The 20,120-nt window shown below is 39.3% G+C and overlaps 1 protein-coding gene across 1 annotated transcript in view; it reads left to right on the top strand.

Annotated features, from left to right (window-relative positions):
• The window catches only part of SYCP2L (synaptonemal complex protein 2 like), a 112,520-nt gene that overhangs the window by 82,704 nt on the left and 9,696 nt on the right, over positions 1–20,120 (top strand). Inside the window, exons 27-31 of the mRNA XM_042937238.1 lie at positions 11,855–11,956; positions 13,075–13,181; positions 14,095–14,186; positions 16,188–16,287; positions 16,382–16,440. Of these exons, the coding sequence (XP_042793172.1) occupies positions 11,855–11,956; positions 13,075–13,181; positions 14,095–14,186; positions 16,188–16,287; positions 16,382–16,440 (460 nt within the window). The remainder of the gene's footprint in view (positions 1–11,854; positions 11,957–13,074; positions 13,182–14,094; positions 14,187–16,187; positions 16,288–16,381; positions 16,441–20,120) is intronic.

Here is a 20,120-nt window from a genome sequence, read left to right as displayed (position 1 = left end):
TTGGTTATAGGTCTTGTAAATGTCTTCTTCCACTATGTGGTTTGCACCTTCTCTTTTTGTGATGCTCTCACTGTAGGTTTTTATGGCTGGTTTTTTGGATAAAGTTTTTAATTTTGATGAATTCTAATTTATTAATCTTTTCTCTATGGTTAGCACTTTTTAGTCTTGAGAAATTCTTCCCTACCAAAAAGTCAAAGATAGTCTCATACATGATTTCCTACGTTCTATATTTTTAATGATGTACATTTCTTATCATTATAGGTGAGTGCCACACATTGTAACATACATTATCACTTTGAAGTATTTTCTATTTTTAAAATTTTTTTCTTTGACCCAAAGATTACCTGGGAATGTATTTCTTTTCTTTTTTTTTTTTTTTCTTTTTAAGTTTATTTATTTTGAGACAGAGAGAGAAAGAATGTACGTGAGCAGGGGAGGGGCAAAGAGAGAGGGAGAGAGAAAATCCTAAGCAGTCTCCATGTTGTCAGTGCGGAGTCTGACTCAGGCTCTAATCACAAACTGTGGGGTCATGACCTGAATTGAGATCAGGAGTCAGATGTTTTAAACCGATTGAGCCACCCAGGTGCTCTGGATGTGTATTTCCTAATTCACAATGGTAGGGGATTTTCTTTTAGCTATGATTCTGTTACTCTTTTCTGGTTTGTTTGCATTGTGGCTAGAGGACACATTGTGGCTAGAGTCTGTATGACTTAATCCTTTGAAATTTTGAGATATACTTTCTGACACAGTATATGTCAACCTTTTTAAAAAGCTAACTTGTTAAGAGAGTATATTTCACAGTTACTGTAATGTCTATACAAATGTATATCCATTAAGTCACTTTTCTTAACTATGTTCTTCAAATTTTATATTCTTACTAATTTTTTTCAGTCTAATTGTTCTATCAGTTGTTGAGAGTAGTACATCAAAACCTCTCATTATGTTTGTGGACTCACCAATTTCTCTTTCTGGTTCTGTTCAATTTTGCTTTGTATAAAATATATTTAGGTTGTTATGAATATAAAATGGTGTATCCACATAATATACTGAAATTTTTATTATTACAAAGTGACTGCCTTTATCTTCAGTAATGTTTTTGTCTTGAAGTTTCTTTCTTTTGTTAAGCATTGGCATGGTATAAGTTTTTTATCCTTTTATGTTTAACATATATATCCTCATGTTACAGATATCATTTGTAAACAGCCTATAATTGGATTCCCCCTGACCTCATATAATAGTAAGTCTTTTTACTGGAGTATTTAGTCCATTTACATTTAATGTAATACTCCTGTATTTGGGTTGTATCTACCAATTTATTTTATACTTTCTGTGTGACCCAAACATTTTGTTTTGTTTCTCATATTATTTTGCTTAAGTGTTTCTCATTTTGCTTAAGCATTTTATGTATTTTATTCTTAATTCTATTTCTCCTTCTAATCATTTATATACTCTATTTCTTTTCATTTACTGGTTAACTTAGAAATCATAACATACATAACTTTTTAAAGTCTAATCAATAACATTATTTTCCTCCTAGATTATGTATAGGAACTTAAGACTCTTGAATCCCATTAGCCTGCCCCAACCACAACATGTGGTAGTGTCCTTTATTTTAATTTTAAACCTTAAGATATTGTTTTATGTAGTAATGTCCATGTTTATACACCTATATATTTACCATTTTGCTTACATTTTTCCTGTGTCTTACACTTCCACATTTTTGGGGACCTCTTTCTGCCTAAAATACATCTTTTGTGAAGGTCTGCTTGTAGGAATGAATGTTTCAATTTTTGCTTGTATGAAAATGACTCTTATTCTTGAATGAATTTTCACTGGGTAGAATACACATTGATTTGATACACTTACATATTGGAAAATGATTACCGTCAGAGCATTTACCATTTTCTTTTTTGTGGTGAGAACAATTAAGACCTACTCTCTTACCAACTTTCAAGTATATAACACTAAAATCTGACCTGAGATCGCCATGCTGTATATTGCTAACTAAAATCACCATGCTGTACGTTAGATCCCCGGAATTTCTTAATCTTATCATTGGAAGTTTGTACCCTTTGACCAATATCTCCCCATTTCCCTCACCTTGTAAAATGTTTAATACTCAACTTTTGTTTATATATGTTCTTATAAAATAGTAAAGTAAATGCATGTAATTTTATGTAAATAGTATTGTTATATCTCATTTCTTATTTTACTCAGCAGTTTTTAAGATCTATATTCATTGCTCTAGTACTCCTGTTATGTATCTACTACACTTTGCCTATCCTCTCTCAGTAATGGATACCAATGACTTTTAATTCCATGTCATCACCAAAAGTAATGGACACCATTATGTGTATCTTCTTATGCACCCTAATGAGATTAATTGCTCTCCTGAATGGTATGATTATAAATTCCCACAAGAAGTGCAAAGTGTTTCTAAATTTCTGTACCCCCACTAATAGTTGGCATTACGCAGCTTTCCAAGTTTTGTCAGTCTAATAGGGCAACCTGATATTTCATTGTTTTACATTTCCATTTCTCTGATAACTAAGCTAGATATCTCTTTATATGCTTGTGTGTCTTTGGGGTTTCTTCTTCTGTAAATTCCTTTTGATATCTCTTGCACTCTTTTTCATTGAGGTTTCTGTCTTGTCTTTTTTTAAAGTAGCTGCTTGAATATTCTAGATGTCGATCTCTTTTGCTTTATCTTTTTGTATCTGTTTGTAGTATTGCAAACATCTTCCAATCTATTGTCTGCCTACTAAAATTGTGTTAAGTTTCTTTACAGGGCAGGATTGCTCAACTTTAACCCAATTATTTGGGTTTGTTTGCTTTTTTTCCCCCCTTTGGTAATGCTTATCTGTTTCCCTAGATAACCAAGATACTCTTTTAATTTTCTTTTAATTTTAGACTTCTGTCTTACACACTGAAATCTCTTATCCAGGTGGATTTCTTAGTTTCATATGGCTTTAGTAATGATCCAGATGTTAAAATCATTTAGTGATTTTAAGTCTTTTGTGTCACCTCTAAATAATTTTTTTTGTTCCCCTGCTGTTAAAATGCTTTCTGTCAAATATTAAGTTCCCATATAAATGTAGGTCAATCTCTGGGAGCTCTTTAGCGTTTCATAGGTCTGTCTGGATTATCACACTAATACTATCTTTTTTTCTTACTCTACTTTCATAGCACATCTTGCTGTCTAATAGGGAGAGTTGATCCTCTTGACTCTTCTTTAAGGTTGACATAGTTGTTCAAGGAACTTTTATGCTTCTATAAATTTTATTTTCCAGCTTTATTGAGATTTAATTGACAAATAATGAATAAGGTATACAATATGATATATGTATTTGTTGCAAAAGGATTACCACAATAAGGTCAATACATAGGTTACTTCAAATAGTTTGTGTGTGAGAATTTTTTTAAGATCTACTCTTTTAGCTACTTTCAAATATTCAATACAGTATTGCTAACTGTAGTCATCATGCTATACATTACATTCCCCAAACGTATTCATCTTATAACCTCATTTGACCAACTTCATCCATTTCCTCCCTACCCCCACTATTGGAAACCAACAATTCATCTTCTGAGGAGTTCGGTTTTTTAGATTATACATGCATCATCATATAGCGATAGAGATCATACAATACTTTCTCTATCTGGCTTACTTAGCATAGTGACTTCAGGTCCAACCATATTGTCACAAATGCCAGGATTTCCATCTTTTAATCACTGAATGATATCCCATAGTGTATATATGCCACATATTCCTTGTCCATTCATCTGCTAATGGACACTTTCATTATTTCCATGTCTTGGCTATTGTTAATAATGCTGCAGTGAACATGAGAGTGAAAGTATCTCTTAAAGATAGTGATTTGTACCTTGTGATACCTCCAGTTTTGTTCTTCTTTCTCATGATTGCTTTGGCTTTGCAGTCTTGCGTGGTTCCATATCAACTTTAGGATTATTTGTTCTGAGATGTGTGAACAATGCTGTTGCCGTGTGGATAGCGATTACACTGAATCTATAGATTGCTTTGGGTAGTATGGACATTTTAACAAATATTAATTCTTCCAGTCCATGAACATGGCATATTTTGGCATTTATGTTGTCTTTAATTTCTTCCATCGATGTCTTACAGTTCTCAGTGTACAGGTCTTTCACCTCCTTGGTTACATTTGTTTTACTAGGTAAGTTCTTTGTGGTATAATTATAGATGGGATTGATTTATTAATTCCTCTTCTACTTTATGAGTGTATAATAAATGCAGAAGATTTGTATATATTCCATCTCTGGAAACTGTGCTAAATCTAGTCATTCTGAGCATATTTGGTAGAGGTTTTGTTGGGTTTTCTATATACCTAGTATCTTTGATGCCATCTGTGAGTAGAGTTTTATTCCTTACCAGTATGGAGGTTTTTATTTCTTTTCCTTGTCAGTCGTGACTGCTAGGGCTTCCAGTGCGGGGTTGAATGAAAGTGGTAGGAGTAGACATCCATGTCTTATTCCTGATCTTAGAGAAAAAGTGTTCACTTTTTCACCATTGAGTGTGATGTTAACAGTGGGTTTTTCATGATCGGCCTTTGTGATGTGAGGTATGTTCCTCCAAACTAACTTTGTTGAGACTTTTTAACATGAATGGATGTTGTATTTTGTCAAATGCTTTTTCTGCACCTGTTGAGATGACCATATGGTTTTGATCCTTCCTCTTGTGAATGTTACGTATCCTGTTGGTTTGCAGATATTGAACTGTTGCATCCCTGGAATAAATCGTGCTTGATTATGACCATCATTTTAATGAGTTGGTAAATGCAGTTTGGTAATATGATGTTAAGGAGTTTTGCATCTATGTTCATCAAGTACACTGGCCTATAATTTTCTTGTGGCCTCTTTTTCTGGTTTTGATATTATAGTAGCACTGGCCTCATAAAATGAATTTGGAAATGTGCTCTCCTCTTCTGTTTTGGGGGAAGTGTTTGAGAGGAGGATTTATATTCTTTCCTTTTCCAAATGTTTGTTTATTTTGAGAGAGAGGGAGAGACCGCAAGCAAGAGAGGAGCAGAGAGAGAGAGAGAGAGAGAGAGAGAGGCAGAGAGAGAATCCCAGGGAGGCTTCCTGCTCAGCTCAGAGTCCAATATGGAGCTCAGTCTCACAATAGTGAGATCATGACCTGAGCTGAAATCAGGAGTCCGGTGCTTAACCTACTGAGCCAACCTCAAGGATTAATATTCTTTGATAGAGTTTACCAGTAAAGTCATGTAGTCATAAAGTTTAGCTTGTTGGGAAGTTTTGGGCTACTTATTTGATCTCCTTACTTGTAATCAATCTCTTCAGATTTTCTCTCTTCCTTACTCAATTTTGCTCAATTTTATATTTCTGGGCATTACCCATCTCCTGGTTTGCCCAATTTGTTTTCATAGAACCTTTTATAGTATTCCTTTATAATTTGTTTTAATCTCTGTGGTATCAGTAGGGGTTTTTTTTTCATATTTTTCAAGTTTTTTGATGTGTCTTGCTCAGAGTTTATCAATTTGTTTGTCTTTTCAAGGAACCAATTCTAGGTTTCAATGAGTTTTTAAATTTTGCTTGTACTTCATTTATATTTGCTCTAATCTTCCTTTTCTGTTTACTTCGGTCTTTATTTTTTCTAGTTTCTTTAGGTGTAATCTTTCACTCTTTATTTGAGATTTTTGTTGTTTTTTTAGGTAGATGTATGTCACTATAAACTTCTCCTTTAGAACTGCTTTTGCTGCAATGCAAAAATTTTAGATCCTTGTGTTTTCATTTTTATTTGTCGCCAAGCATTATTTGAATTTTTCTTTGATTTCTATATGGACCCATTGGTTGTTTAATAGCATGTTATTAGCTTCTATGTGTTTGTTTTTTCTATTTTTTCCTTATTTGATGTAATTGATTTCTAGTTTTATACCATTATAGTTGGAAATGACATTTGATATGATTTACATTTTATTTTTTAATCAAAAGTGTTTAATAGAACTTTTTTATTTTAAATTCCTGTATAGTTAACATACAGTGTTATGTTAGTTTCACATGTACAATATAGTGATTCAACACTTCTATACATTACCCAGTGCTCATCGTGACAAGTGCACGCCTTAATCACCATCACCCATTTCACGCATCCCCCTACCCACCTCCCCTCTGGCCACTGTGTTTGTTCTCTATAGTTAAGAGTAGATTTCTTCATTTGGCCTTCTCTCTCTCTCTCTTTTTTTTTTTTTTTTTTTTTTTGCATGTACCCCTTTTGAATTAGTGTTTCTGTATTTTTTCACAAATACCCAGTAGTGTGGTTACTGGATTGTAGGGTAGCTCTATTTTTAACTATTATTATTTTATTTTAGAGAGTGTGTGCAATCAGGGGAGAGGGGCAGAGGGAAAGAGAGATAGAATCCCAAGCAGGTTTCATGCTCAGTGCAGAGCCTGATGTGGGGCTTGATCCCACAACCCTGGGATCATGACCTGAGCTGAAATCAAGAGTTGGGCACTCAACTGACTTAACCACCCAGGCCTCCCTTTTATTTATGTATATATGTATGTATGTATGTATGTATGTATGTATGTATGTATGTATTTATAACTTTTGGGGGAACCACCATACTGTTTTCCATAGTGGCAGCACCAATTTGTGTTCCCACCAACAGTGCAAGAGGGTTCCTTTTTCTCCATATCTTCGCCAACACTTGTTTCTTGTGTTATTGATTTTAGCGATTCTGACAGGTGTTAGGTGATACCTCATTGTAGTTTCGATTTGCATTTCTCTGATGAGTGTTGAGAATCTTTCATGTGTGTGTTGGCCATCTGTATTTCTTCAGAGAAATATCTGTTCATTTCTTCGGCCTGTTTAAAAAAATTTTTTTTTTAGTCTTCTACATATAAGGTTTTTATTGCTACCATAACAAGTTACCACAAACTTAAAACAACTCAGATCAAATACATGCTTGGAACCATACAGGTCTATTATCTTACAGTTCTGTAGATCAGGAGGGTGGGGGCTGCTTGGGGTTCTCTGCTCTGGGTTTCCCAAGGCCGAACAAGGTGCCAGAGGATGAGGTTCTGGAGGAAAATCCAGTCGAAAGCTCATTCAGGTTGTTGGCTGAATTCAGTTCCACATAGCTGGAGGATTTGGTCTTCTATTTCCTTGCTGGCTGAGTGCCAGGAGTCCTTCTCAGCTCATTTCTTCTGCCCATTTTTAATTGGATTATTTGTTTGGGTGGGTGTTGAGTTTTATAACTTCTTTATATATTTTATTTTTTATTTTTTAATTTAAATCCAAATTAGCTAACATATAGTGTAATAATGATTTCAGGAGTAGAATTTAGTGATTCATCACTTACATATAACACCCAGTGTTCATCCCCACCAAGTGCCCTCCTTAATGCCCATCACCCATTTAACCCATCCCCCGACCCCTCCAGGAACCCTCAGTTTGTTCTATTTAAGAGTCTCTTATGGTTTGTCTCCCTCTGTTTTTATCTTATCTTTGCTTCCCTTCCCCTATGTTCATCTGCTGTGTTTCTTAAATTCCACATATAATATACACACACCTCGCACCTTCCTTATCCATTTGTCTATTGATGGACACTTAGGTTGCTTTCATTTCTTGGCTGTTGTAAATAATGCTGCAATAAACATAGGGATACATAGATCTCTTCCAGTTTATTTTCTTTGGGTAAATGCCCCTCAGTAATGGAATTATTGGATCATATGGTATTTCTATTTTTAATGTTTTGAGGGACCTCCATACTGGTTCCACAGTGGCTGTACCAGTTTACATTCTCACCAACAGTGCATGAGGATTCCTTTTTGTCCATCTCCTCGTTGACACTCGTTTCTTGTTTCCCCGATTTTAGCCAATCTAACAGGTGTGGTGATAGTTCATTGTGGTTTTGATTTGCATTTCCCTGATGATGAGTGATGTTGAGCATCTTTTCATGTGTCTGTTGGCCATCTGGATGTCTTCTTTGGAAAAATGTGTATTCAGATCCTCTGCCCATTTTTTAAATCGGTCTATTTATATTTAGCCATTGATAGGTAAGGAATTCCTAATGTCATCTTATTGTTCTCTGGCTGCTTTGTAGTTCCTTTGTTAATCTCTTCCTCTCTTTTGTGAATTGGTGATACTTGTATATTCCCTTTTGTGTAGGTTTTGCTTTGTCATTACTATGAGGCTTACATATAAGGTCTTAGGTATCTAATAGTCTATTTCAAGCTTGTAACAACTTAAGTTTTATTCCATACAAATTCCCCCAAATTTTATGTTTTTGTCGTCACAATTTATCTCTGTTCCTATTGGGCACACATTACATTATGGGTATAGTTATTTCCGATATTTTCATTCTTTGTACTAGAGTTAAGTGATTAACATACCACCATATTACAGTATTCTGATATTGACTATATACATACTTGAAAGTGTGACATATTTTCACATGTTCTCATGTTACTAATTAGTATCCTTTCATTTTTGTCTTGATGAACTACTTTCAGCATTTCTTGTAGGGCAGATCTTGTGGTGATAAGCTCCCTTAGCTTTTAATTGTCTGAGAGTGTCTTTATCTCTCTTTCCATTTTCTGAAGGACAACTTTTCTAGGTCAAGTATTCATGGTTGGCAGTTTTTTTCTTTCAGCACTTTATCATTTCATTTTTCTTGGCCTTCAAATTATCTGATGAGAAATCTGCTGATAGATAATATAAAATAATTATACCTGTAATACCCAAACTGCTCAATATAAACAGAGATAAACATTATGGATGTTCTCCTTTTTTTTAAGTTTATTTATTTTGAGAGAGAGTGCATGTGAACAGGGGAGGGGCAGAGAGAGAGGGAGCGAGAGAATCCCAAGCAGGCTGTCTGTTGTGAGCACAAAGCCTCCTAATGGTGGGGCTCAATCCCATGACCCTGGGAGCATGGCCTGAGCTGAAATCAACAGCTGGATGCTTACCCAACTAAGCTACCCAGGTGCCTCAGTTTGTTCTCTATAGTTAGTCTGTTTCTTAGTTTGTCTTTCTTTTTTTTTTCTTTACTCCTTTGTTTCTTAAATTCCACATATGAGTGAAATCATATGAAATTTGTCTTTCTCTGCCTGATTTATTTTTCTTAGCATTGTATTCTCTAACTCCATCCATGTCATTGCAAAAGGCGAGATTTCATTCTTTTTTATGGCTGATCTTTTTTATGGCTAATATTCCATTGTGTGTGTGTGTGTGTGTGTGTGTATACACCATCTCTTCGTTAGCCATTCATCAATTGATGGATACTTGGGTTGATTCCATAATTTGGCTATAAACATAAGGGTGCATGTATCCCTTTGAATTAGTGTTTTTGTATTTTGGTGGTAAATACCCAATAGTGCTATTACGGGATCATCAGGTAGTTCTGTTTTTAACTTTTTGAAGAACTCCCGTACTGTTGTCCACAGGGGCTGCACCAGTTTGCCTTCCCACCAACAGTACAAGAGGGTTCCTTTTTCTCTACATCCTCAGGCGTTGTAAGTAGAGGGCCACCCCGGCAGGATAGTTGAAACCGAAGTGGGTGCAGACTGGGGTGTCCTGGCTGCCTCCACGCAGAAGGTACTCTGTTGGGGCAGCCGGAGCCGAAGCAGGCAAGGGCCCGGAGGTTTTGGGACTCTCCGTGACGGGGAGAAGTTGAGGGAGGTGCCCTGGCAAGTTGTCTGGAGGTGCAGTGGTTCAGGCCTGGAGTGTTCCAGGGCGTTTTGCGTCTTGGTGAGACTGCCAGAGCTGTAGTGACTGCTGATCAGGGGTGTCTGCTGTGTGCTCCACTGGCACCCCCTTGATGGGAGGGCTGGGGCTGCGGCTGGTGTGGAGGTAGGTCGGCTCTGGCAGCCCAACCCTGCTTCCATCTGTGCTATCAAGGTAGAAGGGGAACGTAAACCATGGCGCTCACCAGCCCCTCTGATCCAGACTGAGTGGATCAGCCCCCCCGCGCCCCCTCTGTTTGGCAGGTTCCTAAGGCTAGATCTTTTATATTCTAGTTGCCCTTTTAAACCACAGCTTTTATTCTGTGCCCCGGAGCAAACAAATCTGTTCCCCTTCCCTTAGTATTTTCCCTCCCCACTGCAGACGGGAGTCCCTTCATTACTGTGTCTCCCTCTCTCTTGCTGTGCAAAAGCTGTTTAGTCAGCCCACCATTCTTTAGAAGGAATTGCTCTGGAAATGTGTGTGTGTCTATGAAAGAGGGAGTTCCGGGTCTCCCTCTGTTGCCGTCTTAGGAACGCCTAAGGTATCTTACATCTTTTTTTTTTTTGTAGGAACTTAGATATTTTTGGCATTTGCTTATTTACGCATTCAATGAACATCTGAGTGTCTACTACAGACCAGGCACATTGCTAAGTGTTATTCTGATGGGGGAAAAAAAAAAAAAGACAACATGCCCGCTTTCAGTGGAGCTTACCTTCCAGTGTGTGTGTGTGTTGGGAGGAGGGGCGGGGAGGGCAGATAATATACAAGAAAAGTAAAACACGCACTGTGTTATGTTGTGATAGAGGCTAGGAAAAACATGGAAAGAGATTTCAAAACTGGGGGGTTGTTCTGAAACTTTACGTCGGTCGCCCAGAGGAAAGCTCAGGGCAGATCCGTGAGGGAAAGGATTCAAGTCCGAGGAGCAGCAAGAACCAAAGACCTTGAGATGAGAACATGCGTGGGGTGTCTGAGGCCCCCCCCCCCCCACAGGGAGACCATGTATAGAAGCAGAGCACGGAAAGAGAAACTTGTGCCTTTGCTTCTCTCCGATAGCACCATATCGTACAGCTCATTACACACAGTATTTATTGAGTAATGAATTTGGATTTTTCCACTTCAGAGGGGAAAAACAGCAGCGAGGAGAAGGGGCAAAGCCACATGACTTCACAGCTAAGCGGGGCTAAGTGCACGGTGGGGAAGAAAGCGGTTGGGGTGGGAAGAATAGAATAGAGTGGGTTTTGAGATGGAGTGGTTGACCAAGCAGTCGGAAACACAAGGTTGCTGCTTCGTGGAGCTCAGGGAAGAGAGAGATTTGGGAGGCGATACCGTTGGAGGCATGAGACTGATGAGGTCCTCCGGGGAGGATGGCCTTGGACCAGCGTCATGGTGTGGGAATGTAGAAAGAGGGATGGATTCGTTCTGTATGCAGGACCTTGATGATGGAGGAGACGTGGATGGTAAGGAAACACAGGAGTTGAGCCTGATTCTAGGGTTCTGTTGACCGGGGTGGTGTCGCTGCTAAGACTGGGAGGGCTCAGATGGAGCCAAGGTCATGTGTGGGATGAAAGCGGACATCGGATAGAAAATACTGAGTAATTGCCAAATTGAAAAGAGGATCTGTATTTACATCTCAGAAGCTGAAGGTCTCAGAGTCACGTCAGCTAGTGAGCAGCCAAGATGACCTCCTCTAGGAGGCGGCACTCAGCGCAGCAGTAAAGCTCCAGCGTCGCCAGCAGGTGGCGCGCTCCGCGGGGCCATCTGATGAGCTTCTGAAGGCCCATCTGCTCAGATTACCTTGCTACTGCCCCGTTCAGCCTGAGCCCTGGCAGCGTTTTTGATGCTAACCACTGCTGCTTTTCATTTGGATCAGCCTGTCGCTTGCTAAGCAGACCGTTCCTAAATGTTACAGGGCTCGTCGAAGGGGTGCCTGTTCCCATGTGTCCTCTTTCTGGCATCAGTACGCGTCATGCTTTGATGCTGGTGCTGTCACCGGTAAGTAATGAGTCACAGGGAACAAGTGCCGCTGGCTGCTCACCAAGGTTGGGTATTAACTGGTAAGAAGAGGACGAGATGAAATTTGGGACAGAAGGAACGGGGGTGCCATCGTTAATGTGCTGTGCTTGCTTTTAGACCTATCAGGAGGCAGTTTCGCTAAGTCCAAACAATCAAAACTGGAAGAAGGCGATGCTCCGGAATCCCCCTCCTCGGTGACGGAAGAAACGGGCTTAGCAGGTGACATTACGTGCCCGGCCAGCCATTCAAGCAAGAATGGGACAGATTTGTGAGCACTGAATGCTCCTGCACGCACTCCAAGGGGGTTACGGTTTGAAGATCACCGTGGCTTTTGCCTTTCAAAGACAAGCATTTTGTCCTTTCAAAGCATTTTGAAGCATTTTGTCCTTACAAAGACAAGTAAATTGTTGCACAAATTAGAGATCAAAGCAAGTACTTCTAGCATGTTCTAGTCCTTCTAGCAGGTTGATGTCTGCCTCTTTACTCTTCTTGATGGCAATTTTCAGGGCCTAAAGCTCCTAAAATTATGGTCTTGCTTTAGTTGGTAGCTATTAGCTCGGTTTTTGTGGTAGAGATATCCACTCTACCCCAGTGAAGGATGGCCTTCTGCGTAAGTGAGGCCACCATATTTCAAAACGAAAGACTCCAAGAGAGCAAACTGGGAAGCCCAGAGATACTAGAGTTTGGTGGTTAGGTGCCTCTGGTCTTCCCAATTTGCTCTCTTGGAGCCTTTTGTTTTGGGTTCCAATCCTGGCACTGTTGGTGTGAGCTTGCACAAGTTACTGGATCAATATGGAGAACAAGCTTGCACAAGTTACTGGATCCCTCTGTTCAATATGGGGAACAACGGAGCCCATTTGACGTGGCTTTTGTGAGGCTGAAATGAGCTACAACCTGCCAGTCCCTTAATAGTGCCGGAGCCCTTGCGAGCCCTCCTAAAACTTGGGGCGCCCAGAAGCCATCATGCCAGTGTTGCCCCCATAGAAATGTCCCACCCATCACATCCTCTTTAAAACCTCTTACAACACCTCTCTCTGCCTGCTGCTTAGGCAGAGTTGCTCTGATTTAAAATTCCGGGAGAGTTTGGAGGAGGTGAGCACTTGAGTGAGGTTCGGTGGGAAGCGGCATGAAGTGCTCACGACGAGGACTCTCGGATCAAGCTGGCCTTGTCGGCCAGAGTCGGCCAGGCTGCAGTCACGGCCAGGCCCCCGTGGGACTTCTGCGGCTCGTATCTGTGCTTCTTAGCTGCCCGTCCACCTCTGAGCAGCTGATAGACTGAGCACATCTACCTCGAGCACTGTGTTCGTTTTACCCGATGTTCTCTCTTTATTGTTCAGAAGGCATTTCCACTCCGTCCCCAGCAGTTGCGCCGGAGAACTCAGACGGTTCTGCTATTATCGCGACCCTCGAAACCTTCACTAGAGACCTGAGAAGAAAAACTGAGGTAATTTTCCACTAAAAATGAAAAGCTAGCTTGTTACAAGTTTAACAAGTTCCTATTATCCATCAGTGCTGTTGATCTCCTTCATGAGGAATCATGTGAACCCAGAGTGAGGGTTCTCCGCACTCTTTTGGGGAGGTACGTTTGCCTTAGCCATGGTCACTGATTTCAGTGCCTTTGTGAATTATGGCTTGTATTTATGAGACTGCTATTACCTGTGCATTTGCTACGGTGGGACCAGATGCACCTCTATGGAAATCAGACTCATGGTTTGATTTCATTGGTAGTGTTCTCAGACAACTGAACTACCAGAAGCAATGATTCGGTCATAATGATAGACGGGAGGAGAGGGGAGCGGGGGACCATCTGGATGAGAGAGTCGTCTGGGATAAGGGCGGAGGTGGGCTTTGGGTAGATGGTCAGCTGAGTGGTGGCGTATCTTTGAGCGATGCGCATGTAGGCCATCCCATAATCTTGTCTGCAGGATGAACTCTGGAAGAATTTCAGTTCCCTCCTTTGATGTCCTATTGTTCCTAAATCCCTAAAGAGTTATTTCTTTGCACATTTGGGAAGAATCTCTTACCCTGACATACATTCATTTAACTAACATGGGAAGCCTCCACAGTCTTATATTTTCTTCGATACCAATGTAAACTCACTTATAATGGCAATTTGTTCATAACATTCAATATACATTGTGACAGGGAGACTGTAGGTTTTCCTATTTTAGCTTATTGTTCTTTATTGGCACTGAACCTGAGGTAATGCATAGACCGCGTGTAGCACGGTGTCTCATCACAGTCGTTTAGCAGTAACGTTTGCTATGCAACGTCTTTTCCACGCAACACCTGAACTGAATTTATGTAGTTATGGTTAACTCAAATGTGATCATTTTGCTGTTGTTGTTATGGTTTAGCTTAGGTACAAAGGGAGTCTGCTTGATTCAAAAAATGCAAAGCAAGCACCAGATTGCTTAATCCAACTTTTAAACCAGATACACCAATGCAGGTAAGTGCTGGGCTTCAGAACAAGTTTGTGAAAGTGGGATCGCTCACAAGCTTTTGTGTCATGACCACTGTGCTGGGGTCACGAGGAGCTGAAGCTTGAGTGCATGTGTGAGGTTTGCTCCCTCACCTAACCTTCCTAGGTTTCTCCTTCCTCCTTCATAACATGACGGGTTAAAGCCTTCTTGAAGCCTCTTCATGGTCTCCCATTGTATGATCCTAAAAACACTCTTTTCAAAAAATTTATAATCCGGTTGTGAAGACAGAGCAAGCATGGACATCTATGCAAAAATGCTGGATAAGTGCTATGTGTTAAATACATGCAGTGGAATATTATTCAGCCTTAAGGGATGAAATTCTGACACGTGCTACAATATGGATGAACCTCGAGGACATTATGCTCAGTGAAATAAGCCAGATCCAAAAGGACCAGTCTTACACAATTTCACTTGTAGGAGGTACCTAAAAGAGGCAAATTCATAGAGAAGGAAAGCAGAGTAGAGAATACCAGAGGGTGAGGGAGTGGGGAACGAATTCTTGTTTAATCAGAACGGAGTTTCTGTTGGGATGAGGGAAAAGTTCTAGAGATGGATGGTGGTGACAGTTGCACAACGTTGTGAATGCACTTACTGCCACTGAATTAGAAATGGCTAAAAGGGTAAATTTTATGTTACGTATATGGCCACAATAAAAAGTGCTGTGCACTCATGCATACACACACACACATGCACACGCACACGTGTACAAACATATCTTGACCATGGAGCAAGAACAACAAAGGCATAAGATTTCAAAGAGATGTGAAGGTTAGGAAAGGTGAGTAGAGATGGGATTCTGTAGTGATTAGAGTTAATCCAGAGCCATTACAACGGAAGTGCTTCTGTAGTGAGGTTTTGGAAACAAAGGTTTGAATGGTATAAGGAAGCTATGTATAGAGATCGTTCCTTGTTGAAGAGAATGACCTGTGAATGAAGGAGAGGAAGAAAACAATGGCGGGTTGGTTTGCTTAACTGAAGGAGGATGTTTCTTAGGGCAGAAAACGTAATGTGAGTAGAAATTTATGATGTTTTTCAAACTTGCTTACATGCAATGTCATTTGGTTTTCAAAACGAGCCCATGAAGGACTTTGGACTTCTAGAACTCCCATTATCTTTTAGGGGTTATATATGCATGCATTTTTCATTCGGCAAATGCACGCTGAGTGGCACCAGGTGCCAGGTCCCGTGCTAAGTGCAGGAGAGCAGTGACGACAAGCTTTGGGAGCTTCTTGCCTTCATAGAACTTCCAGCCTAATGGAGAAGACAGACCATAAACAAGGGAAAAAAGCAGTTTATGGGGTCGTTAGAAGAGCAACTGTTGGAAACTTTAGAACTAACATGTGGGGAGAAACGAGTCTATTAGCCAATTTCAGCCTTCAGGACCAGCTTAAGGCAAGAGAAAGGGGAGAAAATGGAAGGTAAGAAGCGATGGGGAGCCATGATTGGTGGTCTAGTAGCTTCCAGGACAGCTCTGGCCTCCATGTCCTTTTCCCTGGAGTTATCTCTTCTTTGCTCTGTAATACTAGCTTCCTCCAGTCTTCTGTTGAAAGGCTAAATCAAAGTTTGCAGAACTAAGGGATGAAGATGGTCAGTGAGGGAAGAGGAGATGGGTGTTCTTTTTTTTTTTTTTTTAAAGTTTATTTTGAGCGCAGGGGTGGGAGAGTGGGGTGGGGGGAGGGGACAGAGAGAGTGTGCACAAGTCGGGGAGAGACAGAGCACCCCAAGCAGGCTCCGCTCTGTCAGCCTGGAGCCTGACGTGGGGCTCGAACTCACAAATAGTGAGATCATGACCTGAGCTGAAATCAAGAGTTGGACGCTCAACCTACTGAGCCACCCGGGTGCCCTGAGTTATGTGTCCTTAAAACAAACGTCTGGAGAAGAATAAGAAGTATCCTTGCAATAAGAGGATTGTCTTTTGTCCTATTCAAGCAGTCCCAAGGAAATCTGGTGCTTTTTACTTTTATCAGACTGAATAAACTAGAGAAGTTTCACAGTTTGGTCCTTCAAGAGCTGAGCAATCTTGAGAAGGATATCCAGGCTCTGAAACACCTTGAGGAGGATGCCCTGGTAAGTCCTTTTCTTGAATATCCTCTGTGACTTACGAGGATCTGTTCCAGAGTAGAATAACTGCCAAATACTTAAAACTTTTGTTCAATTCTAGGAATTTTGGGGGAAACAGTCTGATGCCCTGAAGTCATTCTGCGATCTGCAAGTGCTGAGGTATTTTTTTTTCAAAGTATTCCTTCTAGAAGTATCTTAGTTGAAGAATGAGGGTAGTGCGCTGGCTGTAGGATGGGTGATCGACGTGGGTGAAACTGCACGGAAGCAGCTGTGTTCCTGCATCCTTTCAAACCAACTACTTTTGTGGCACTCGCTGAGCAGAGAGTGTGGCTCAGGGCATTCTAGAAGTGTCAATTTTGAAAAGCATAAGCAGGATCATACAAACGTCAGTGTTTTTGATCCGGTTTGTTTTCTTTTAAGCAATAATTTTAAAAAATTGAGTCCATCCTGAGAAAAACACTTAGATATATAGTGAATTGTGGTATGGTAGAATATATTCTCTCTCTATATATTCTTTGGGCAGTATGGAGATTTTAACAGTATTTGTTCTTGGGGTCCCTGGGTGGCTTAGTCGGTTAAGCATTTGACTTCAGCTCAGGTCATGATCGCAGGGCTCATGAGTTCGAGCCCCACGTCGGGCTCTGTACTGACAGCTCAGAGCCCGGAGCCTGCTTCAGATTCTGTGTCTCCCTCTCTCTCTAGCCCCTCCCCCACTCACACTCTGTCTCTGCCTGCTCTCTCTCAAAATTAAACATCAAAAAAATTTTAAAAACCAGTATTTGTTCTTCCAGTCCATGAGCATCGAATATCTCTTTGTGTCTCTTCAATTTCTTTCATCAATATTTTCTAGTTTTCAGAGGACAGATCTGTCACCTCTTTGGTTAAGCTTATTCCTAGGTACTTTATTATTTTAGGTGCAATTGTAAATGAGATTGTTTTCTTAACTTCTCTTTCTGCTGCTTCATTATTGGTGTATAGAAATGCAACAGATTTCTGAACATTGATTTCGTATCCTGCAACTTTACTGAATACGTTTACCTAATAGTTTTTTGGTGGCGTCTTTAGGGTTTTCTGTATATAGTATCATGTCATCTGCAAACAGTAAGAGTTTAACTTCTTCTTTACCAATTTGGATGCCTTTTATTACTTTCTCTTGTCTGATTGCTGTGGCTAGGACATCCAGTACTACGTTAAATAACAGTGGTGAGAGTGGACATCCTTGTCTTGTTCCTGAGTTTTGTATAAACCTTGTTCCGAGGTTTTGTATAAACCTACTTTATTGAGGGGCTTTATCGTGAATGGATGTTGTGCTTTGTCAAATGCTTTTTCTGCATCTATTGAAATGATCATATGGTTCTTATCCTTTCTCTTATTGATGTGATGTATCACATTGACTGGTTTGCAAATATTGAACCATCTGTGTATCCCAGGAATAAATCTCATTCAGTCATGAGGAATGCTTTTTTTTTTTAACATATTGCTGGATTATGTTTGCTAATTTTGTTGAGGATTTTTGCATCTGTGCTCATCAGAGATATTAGCCTGTAGTTTTCATTTTTTTGTGGGTCTTTATCTGGTTTTGAATTGGGGGGATGCACAAGTATATGGTCAATTAATCTTTGACAAAGCAGGAAAGAATATACAAGGGGAAAAAGACATTCTATTCAACACTTACATGCAAAATAATGAAGCTGGACCATTTTCTTACACCATACACAAAAACAAACAAAAAATGGAGTAAGGACCTAAATATGAGATCTGAAACCATAAAAATCCTAGGAGAAAGCACAAGCAGTAATTTCTGACATTACCCATAACAACATCTGTAGATATGTCTCCTGAAACAAGGGAAACAAAAGCAGAAATAAACTATTGGGACTACAGCAAAATTAAAAGCTTCTGCACGGTGAAGGTAACAGCCAATAAAACTAAAAGACAACCTACTGAATAGTGGAAGATATTTGAAAATGACATATCTGATAAAGGGTTAGGATCCAAAAAATATAAAGAATGTATACAGCTCAACACCCCAAACCGAAGAATCCAGTTTAAAAATGTGCAGAAGACATGAACATTCTTCCAAAGAAAACATCCAGATGGCCAACAGACACACGAAAAGATGCTCAACATCACTCATCATGGCTGTGCAAATCAAAACTACAATGAGATATCACCTCATACCTGTCAGAATGACTAAAATAAAAAACACAACAACAAAAAATTGATGAGACTGTGGAGAAATAAGAACCCTCGTGTACTTTTGGTGGGAATGCAAACTGGTGCAGCTACTGTGGAAGACAGTAAGGAGGTTCGTCCAAAAATTAAAAATAAAACTACCCCATGATCCACTAGTTGGATTACTGGGTATTTACCCCAAAAATAAAAACACGAATTCAAAGGTATACACACACCCCTACGTGTATTGTGACATTATTTATAATAGCTACTTTATGGAAGCGACCTTAATAATTTACAATAACATGGATAGATCTAGAGTATACTGCTAAGCAAAATATAAGGCAGAGAAAAACAAATACCATATGATTTCATTCATATGTGGGATTTGAGAAACAGAACAAACAAAGGGAAAAAATAAGAGACAAACCAAAAAACAAACATAGAACAAACAGATGGTTATGGGAGGGGGGCGTGGGTGGGGGGATGGGCAAAATAGGTGAAGGGGATTAAGAACACACTTGATGAGTGCTGAGTAATATATGAAATTGTTGAATCACTACATTGTACACTTGAAATGAATATAGCACTGTGTGTGAAAAGAGCCCCAACAAACATAAGTCCAGGACCATATGGATTTACAGGTGAGTTCCAACAACATTAAAAAAGTTAATACCATTCTTAAATTATTCCAGAAAATAGAAGAGAAAGAAAAGCTTCCAAATACATTCTACAAGGCCAGCATTATTGTGATACCAAAATTAGGCAAAGATATTACAAAAACAAGAAAACTACAGGCCAATATTCCTGATCAACATAGATGCGAAAATCCTCAGGAAAATATTAGTTAACTGCATTCAACCATACATTAAAAGGATCATTCTCCAAGATCAAGTGGGATTTATTCTAGGGACTCAAGGATGATTCCATATCACAAATTAATCCACATGATACACTGTATTAATAAAATGAAGGATAACAATCATATCATCTCAATAGATACAGTAAAAGCATTTGACAAAGTTCTAATTCTGTTACTGATAAAAACTTCCAATGAGGTGGGTTTAGAGGAACCTACTTCAACGTAATAAAGGCCATATATGTCAAACCCACATCTAACATCATGCTCAATGGTAAAAAATGGAAAACTTTTTCTTTAAGATCAGGAACAAGATAAGGTTGTCGCCACTCACCACTTTTATTCAGCATAGTAATGAAAGTCTTACACAGCAATAGGAGAAGAAAAAGAAGTAAAAGTCACCACATTGGGGAGGAAAAAGTAGAACTGTCACTATTTGTAGGTGACATGATACTATATCCAGAAAATCCTAAAGATCCCATCGAAAAACTATTAGAACCTATAAATACAATAAAGTCACAGAATATAAAATTAATATACAGAAATATGTTACATATATTTACACTAATAATGAAGCAGCAGAAAAAGTAAGAAAACAATCTCATTTACAAGTACATCACCAAGAATAAGATACCTAAGAATAAACTTAACCAAAGAAGTGGAAAAAAGACCTGTACTCTGAAAACTATAAAATCTTGATGAAAAAAATTGAAGAGGACACAAATGGAACTATATACATACTTATGGACTGGAAGAATTAGCATTTGTAAAATGTCCATACTACCCCAACCTACAGATTCAATAT

Source organism: Panthera leo, chromosome B2, assembly GCF_018350215.1.
Source record: "Panthera leo isolate Ple1 chromosome B2, P.leo_Ple1_pat1.1, whole genome shotgun sequence".
NCBI lineage: Eukaryota > Metazoa > Chordata > Mammalia > Carnivora > Felidae > Panthera > Panthera leo.
Note: the sequence above shows the minus strand (reverse complement) of the source record. Positions and strands in the feature narration are given on the sequence as shown.